This window comes from Sciurus vulgaris (genome assembly GCF_902686455.1).
Source record: "Sciurus vulgaris genome assembly, chromosome: 17".
Classification (NCBI taxonomy): Eukaryota; Metazoa; Chordata; class Mammalia; order Rodentia; family Sciuridae; genus Sciurus; species Sciurus vulgaris.
Genome location: NC_136478.1, coordinates 2,051,784 through 2,058,943, shown reverse-complemented (window position 1 = coordinate 2,058,943; position 7,160 = coordinate 2,051,784). Strand labels below are relative to the sequence as shown.

The following is a 7,160-nucleotide window of genomic DNA, read 5'->3' as shown; positions in this document are numbered from 1 at the left end:
ACACGGGCTGCGGGCTGGGCCAGAGGCCTGTGCTCACAGTGACAATCCTGCTTTCTGCACCTCTGGTCCCATTTCACTGAGAGGAAAACTGATCAGGAGAGAAAGGCATTTTTGTCCAAAACCTAAGCGAGTCAGTAGAGAAGAACTGAACCCAGAGTCCTAACACGAACCTGATGTTCCATCCGCTCCTGGAAGCCCCTCTCTGCATACACCGTCCCTGCTCACCCTCCCAGCCCGAGTCCTGCGCTTCCTCCTGACCACCTGCGGGGCCTCCGGGTCGCGGCCACGTCTGCTCAGCTCATCCAGCGGGGACGACGGGTGGAACAGAACTTCTCACACAAGTTGGATCTGCACGTGCAGGGAAATGACTGACGGCCCACACACCTCCCCACAGGGGCCTCGTTGCCTGGAGGTCCCCAGCAAGCTCTACCTGCCCACGGCCACTGCTCTCCAGCTGCCTCTTCTGTTCATCCACTCCTTTTTTTTTTTTTTTTGGTGTGTGTGTGTGTGTGAGTGTGTGTGTGAGAGAGAGAGAGGGAGGGAGAAAGAGAGAGAGGGAGGGAGAAAGAGAGAGGGAGAGAGAGAGGGGGAGAGGGAGGGAGGAGGGGGGAGAGGGAGAGATGGAGAGAGAGAGGGAGGGAGGGAGAGAAAGAGAGAGAGGGAGAAAGAGAGGGAGGGAGAAAGAGAGAGAGGGAGGGAGAAAGAGAGAGGGAGAGAGAGAGGGAGAAAGGGAGGGAGGAGGGGGAGAGAGGGAGAGATAGAGGGAGAGAGAAAGGTGGGGGGACATGCTCAGCATCTCCTTGGGGTCACGACACCCACACAGGAATATGTTACACGCTAGGTATGAAGTGTCTTGGGGCAGGATGGGGCCCCTTGCGAGAAGGTGCGCGTTCTACAAAAAGGCCGCGTTTCAAAGTGCATGCTGCTTCTGCTCCTGGTGGCAGGGCCTGGCTGGCCCACAGCAGGCATGGCGGTCAGGAGGTGAGGGACTGGATGTTCTTGAGCATCTCCTCAAAGGCCTGCGGCGACGGTGCATCTGCGTTCCGGAAGGCGGCCTGCACCCGGCTGTATAGGCTGAAGGACTTGAGCTCCAGCCACACGAAGCCGAAGCGGTCCTCGTCAAACAGGATGAAGACACCAGGGGTGCGCTCGGGGCTGGTGAAGCCATGGCCGGCAATGAGGCCTGTGCCGTAGAAGCTGGAAGACAGGAAAGGTGAGGGCGGGCGCTCTAGAGCACAAGCACAGGCCACTCTGGGCACTCGCCCCTCACAACATGAACCGCAAGCCAAGGGCGGCCAGCAGCACCAGGAGAGGCGTCTTTGCAGGGGACGCCCAGAGGCTCTGGCTCCTGCGGAGGGCGTGCACTGCAGGCACATGGGGCACAAAAGGCCAAGTGCTTGGCTGCTGGGGAGCACATGGGCGGAAGCCCAGGACTCAAACGTGGGCCCACACCCCAGCTGAAGCAGAACTCCTGGGCAGGCCCCTGAGAATTCTGATGCAAGGACACGTCCACACAAAGCCAGCCCAGGAAAGCAGGGTCCTCCACTCCGGGCAACAGGCCAGTACACCACCAATCAGAAACAAGAGGGGCGGCCTGATCGACAACCAGCCTGAAAGACTGCTGCCCTCCAAGGGCTGACCTTCAGACAGGTGAGGGCCTGGCCTGCAACCTCCAGGGACGATGCCCAGGACCTCTGCCCCCTCCAGCCACACTGGCTCCTGGGCCAGGAAGGGAGCAGCAGAGCCCGTGATGAGGCTTTTCCGGGAGGGAAAAAAGTGCCATCACGCCTCCTGGGCAAAGGCCCTGTGCTCAGAGAACAGGCCACGCTGCTGGCACCATGGGGCCCAATGTGCACACAGGCTGGAGGGCTGCCCTCGAGTTCAGCCAGGCAGGGGCTGGACAGAGCTTCCTGTCCAGCCAGCCAGGGCTCCATGCTGGCCGTAAGGGCTGGTGAGCCGTGAGATGATGCGGGAACAAAGCTTTCCCTTCGTGGCTCTCGGAGGCTGCACTGGAATGCCCCGTGTCCCTACCACAGAGGCAGGTGCAGTCACGGCTACACGGTGAGAAACGGGAACACAAGTCTTCTTCCACCACGCCACGTCCAGGTGCCAAACCCTCTCTGGGAGCCTGGCACTGGGAAACGCCCAGCAGACCATCACAGGCATGGGTGGTGGCCACCAGAGGCCAAAGGAAGCGACACGTAAGAGGCAGAGGCGGGGGAACTGTGAACCCTCTCCAGCAGCGAAATGCTCTGGCTCTGCAGTGTGCGGCAGTGGCTGCCAGGCACAGCTGGCCATCGGTGCTTGAAGTGCCCGGCTGATGCAGGTGCTGCGCCTTCCACTCCCTTCAACTCAGTGAATTTCAGAAGGTGGAGGGACTGGAAGGCCTCACGCGGGCCCAGGGAATCACGGAGCAACACAAGAGCAGCCGGTGGCGGCTGGCAGGGCAGCAGTGCCACTCCTCACTGGACACGTAGGCTGGCGCCCGTCACTTTGGTGGCCACCCAGGGTCTGGCCAAAAACAGGTGGCAGAAAAGTGACAGCAGGCAAGGAGAAGGACAAGACAGGGCGGTCGGCGGGGCCACGTCTGAACCGTGCTCCCCAAGCGGCAGGAGCAGCCCAGGACATGCACACACAAGCTGCAGGCAAAGGAAACCACCTGCCTCTACCTTTCACCTGGCTAACTCAGGTCACGGGAGTCCCTTGCTCCTGGTGCAAGGAGTCTGGGGGGCTGGGAGGAAGCGGGGAACACACAGAGGCCTCCGCCCTGAGCCGGGGAAGGCGCTCGCCAGCTGCCTGGGGAAGCCCAGCGTACCGCCCAGCCCGGGGCCTTACCACATCCGGCAGGTGCGGGGGTAGTCCTCGTTCCTGCAGCTCACGCCCACGGGCAGCACGAATGGCTGTCCCTGCCCGGAATGGGCTGGCTGCTCGGCCGCTGCTCCGACTCTGGGCTCCCCACCCTCTTCGGCAGGTGCCCCGCTGGGCCCCCGGCCCGAGGGTGGCTCCTGCGGCGGGGCGGGGCCCTCGCTGTCCTGCTGCTGCTCCTGCCGCAGCTGCTCACGCACCTCCAGGACCACGCGGGAGAGCTCGTTGAAGTTGCGGAGGTTCTCCACGTCAGGCAGCTGGATGCGGTGCCTCAGGTCAATCTCCACGGTCTGCTGCCCCGCGGGGATGTTGGGGTCGCCCTGCAGGGCAGCGGGCAGCAGTCAGCAGGCTCAGAGACCCAGAGGACCACCACACGGCCTCCAGGTCGAGTCTGTTCTGGCCACGTAAGTGGGCACCAGCTCGGCCACAGACTTAGCAGCAATCTCCCATGGAGCGAGACTTCACCCAGACGGGGAGAGCCAGAAAGGACATGAGGAGGGACCTCGGGCACCGACACACGTGCTCAGACGTGCTCAGAGCTCCCCAGGTGGGAACCAGTTCCCTTCATGCCCTAGGTCTTCCTGGGCCTGGTGGCAGGCGGCAGGCCTAAGCACAAGTCCTGAGCCTGACCCAAGACCCTGCAGTCCTGCAGCTCCAAGCCAAGGCCTCCGGGAAGGGTCACTCCAGCATGCCAGAGGCCTCGCAGATTTCAGGCCCTACTCTACAAGGAACTTCCCCAGGAGCTGAGGGTGCACCTCTTCCCTGGGGGTTTGGGAAAGAGGCTGAGCTTCAGTGCTAGCGCTGTCTGCCAGAAACCCACCCAATAACTGTCAATGACAGGTGAGGACTGCACACGGCCCTGGCAACAGGAGCAGGTGTGGCAGCCCGCTCAGGGCCTGGGAGACGGGCTCTACCGTGAGGCTCCCGAGCACCGCACAGCCCTCAACTCCTCATGAGCGCTGAGGCCAGCACAAGTTGTGGGCTCCGTGCTACTGCAGAGGGTCGCGACCAGGCTGCACCTTCTCCTGGGAAGCCTGGAGAGCCCCTTACCCAGGCCCCATTTAAATCCTCGGCCTGCCCCGGGTCTTCCAGGGCCGGCTACAGCTGAGCACCAGAGGAGGCAAAGCCACCTAGGACACCCACAAACCCTTGTAAAAATGCACGCTCTGGGTCAGCAGGCCTGGGAGGGCCTGAAAATCAGCACTTTATGCTCCCGGGGGCCCAGGCTGCAGACCCCACAAGGCGGCTCCCACAGTGTGGAGACACTGACCGTGATCTTGGTGCCCCTCGCACACCGGCCATGGAAGCTGAGCATGACGATCTCCAGGCCATGGCTGCCATAGGTGCCCTTGAAGAGGCCCGGCTTGATGAGGTCGTCCGGGCGGCTTGGCGGCAGGTAGATGCGGCGGTAGGTCAGGCAGTTGCTGCAGGGAGCAGGAAGGGCATGGGGCTCAGCTGGGTCCAGGCAGGCCTCCAGGCCTCCAGCCTACAGGTGCAGCTCCCGGGCCCCAACAGCATTGGATGGCTTCCACGGGAGGGAGGGAAACGCACTCCAGTTCTGCCACCCTGAGGAGAGGAGCCCGCGTCCCTGGGCAGGGGACAGTGCCCAGGCACCGTAGCCAAGGGCACAGGAAAGGCCAAGAGGCTGGCCTCTGAAGGCTCCTGACCACTGGAGTCCCTATGGGGGCCACAGTGACCAATCAGACACCAGACGCGAGGTGGGAGTCAGGGAGAACTTCAGGGCCCTCGAGGCGGCGGAGGCAGGTGTGAGCACAGTGCCACAGGGAGCCAGGTCACCCCAGCCCTGCTTTCAGCAAGTGCCATTACCATGGCAACTCCCTCCAGGGCTGTTCGCCACGGCAACTCTCAGCCATGGGTTCTATTTTCCAATCAGGTGAAAATCACGTATCCAAAGGGGAAAAATGGGCAAAGTCTCCAAGCAGGTCCGAGAGGAGAGGACCTAGGCAGCGCTCGCCCTGCAGAGGCTAGACTCTGAGGTTGCCTGGAGGCGCCTCCACTCTGCCTACCCTACTGGGTGCTGTTTTCACTTCCACTAGATAAGCACTCTGCCCGCGGCTTCTGTGTGTGTGGCTCAATTCTTTGTTCAAGACACCAGGAACCTGGACCCCAACTGGACACCCCACAGTTATCAGGGGCAGGGGACCGGGCCGCGCACTGCACCCAGAAAGGCCCACTCACTCGTACTGACTGGTGTAGATGAACTTCATCAGGATCAGCTCCTGCATATGCTCGTGGAAGATGTCCTCCAGCGTGCGGCCCCACTCCTCCCGCAGCCAAGTCCGGAACTCCTTCAAGAGAACACAGCGAGACCGCCCTGTGCGGGCACTCCTGTGCAGGCATGCCTGTGCCTCAGGCCTCCTGGCAGGAGGGGGTGAAGCCAGTGATGGGGAGAGCGAGAGCAGCTGTGAGCCCAGGTCTTGCTAAAAGCCCAGCAGTGGACAGAGTTGTGTGCACACTGAGCCAGCCATACACTGCACAGAGAGCCTGGTCCTTCAGTCCTGGGAGAGCAGGCGCGGCAGGACACTGAGCCCCAGCCCCTGCCTGCAACTCAGCCCGGCTGTTACCGAGTGGCAAGGTCTAGTGAGTCTTCCCTCAGTGTCTGCAGATGCAGGGTGACCACTCAGAGTGTGCGTCGGTGTCTGTCCTGCATCCCTCAAAGCTCCAGGCACAGTACACATCCTGCAGCTACTGCCACTCAGGACGCTGAGTCCGCAACAGGGGGATGCTACACAATCACTGAATTCATCCAAATCCCCAAGTTCCTAACTAACGTGTTTCCTACAACAACTAAATAGAATTAGCCCCACAAACAGAGGCAAAAGCAGTTTACAGGGGAAAAAAGAACGAGCCAGGTGTGGTGAGCCAGGTGTGGTGGTGCGTGGCTATCACCCAGCTGCTCAGGAGGCTGAGGCAGAGGGTGGTGGGTTCAAGGCCGGCAGGCGACTCAGCAACATCCTGTCTCAAAATGTAAACAAAGAAGAGAAGAAATGGCGAGGGATGAAGCTCGGTGGTAGCTTGGGTCCAGGACCCTATTATTGCAAAAAAAAAAAAAAAAAAAAATCAAAAAACTTCACATAAAAATGAGAAAACAAGCTTCGATTCATAGATCACTTTACTGTGTTACTGTCCCAACGCCAAGAAACAGCAGAAATCACCACAGGGGCTGTGGGAAGCCAGGGCTACTAGGTCAACCAGCAGTCAGCCCATCTTACCTCCTAGCAGCAGGGGCAGGAAGTGAATTTTTATTAAAAATTTGATCTACAGCACCACAAAATACATGGGACTTCAGAATCAACATCACAGAACACGTGTGTGATCTCAGTGGAAAGAAGCAGAGGCAAGAGAGTCACACACCCCTGTCCTCGGCCGGGGACACACTCTGCACATGGGGGGCAGAAACATCCAACCAGGACAGACTAGTCCTGCAGGACTGCAATGCTCTCCAAACCACCTCCAAGCGCAATGCCCCTCAGATGGCAGGCCCACCAGGCACCATGCAGAAACTTGCGAGCTGACTCTGAAATTCTACAGAAGCCCAAGAACCCAGACACACAGCCTCCTGAGCAAGGTCAGAGCTGGAGGACCAAGAAGCTCCATCACTGCTGAGCCACAGCCCCTGCTCTCAGCAACACCACGGAGCCACACAGCCAGCACAGCCACGCTGGTCTGGCCACTTCTCAAGGGAGGAGCCTAAGCCCCCTGGCGGAAGGAAAGTCTTCAGCCAACCAGACTCCCCTGTGCAGAAAAATACCCCAGGATTCCTGCCTCACACCACACATAAGCACTAACTCAAGATGGGCCACAGATCTGGACACACAGCAAAATCTAAAAAGGGGCTAGCAAGATTCTTTTTTTTACAAGTCCAGGGGTGCACTACCACTGAGCTACATTCACACCCTCTAATTCTTTGAAACAGGGTCTAAGTTGCTGAGGCTGGCCTCAAGGTTGCAATCCTCCTGCCTCAGCCTCCCAAGTAGCTGTGATCACAGGTGGGGCCACCACACCCAGCTCAAGTCTTTTTATTTTTTATTTTTTTTAAAGGAAACTATTTAGGTCCAAAGGATTTTCAAACACAGAGCAACCATAAAAGAAAATCTCTGGCAAATTAGACTTCATCAAAATTAAACCTCCTAGACTGGGCGTGATGACCACACCTGTAATCCCAGTGGCTCGGGAGGCTGAGGCAGGAGGATCTCATCTTCAAATCCAGTCTGAGCCACTTAGTAAGCCCCTAAGCAACTTAGCAAGACCTTGTCTCAAAATAAAACATAAGA

The 7,160-nt window shown here is 59.3% G+C and overlaps 1 protein-coding gene across 2 annotated transcripts in view; it reads right to left on the bottom strand.

Annotated features, from left to right (window-relative positions):
• Positions 1-728: 728 nt before the first annotated feature.
• The window catches only part of FBXO31 (F-box protein 31), a 30,587-nt gene continuing 24,155 nt past the window's right edge, over positions 729-7,160 (bottom strand). The window contains exons 5-8 of one of the 2 annotated variants that reach the window (XM_079119621.1): positions 5,065-5,174; positions 4,136-4,289; positions 2,836-3,185; positions 729-1,197 (exon numbers count right to left, since the gene is read on the bottom strand). In XM_079119621.1, the coding sequence (XP_078975747.1) occupies positions 975-1,197; positions 2,836-3,185; positions 4,136-4,289; positions 5,065-5,174 (837 nt within the window). In that variant the 3' untranslated portion in view covers positions 729-974. The remainder of the gene's footprint in view (positions 1,198-2,835; positions 3,186-4,135; positions 4,290-5,064; positions 5,175-7,160) is intronic. The other variant, XM_079119620.1, reaches the window with a different exon arrangement.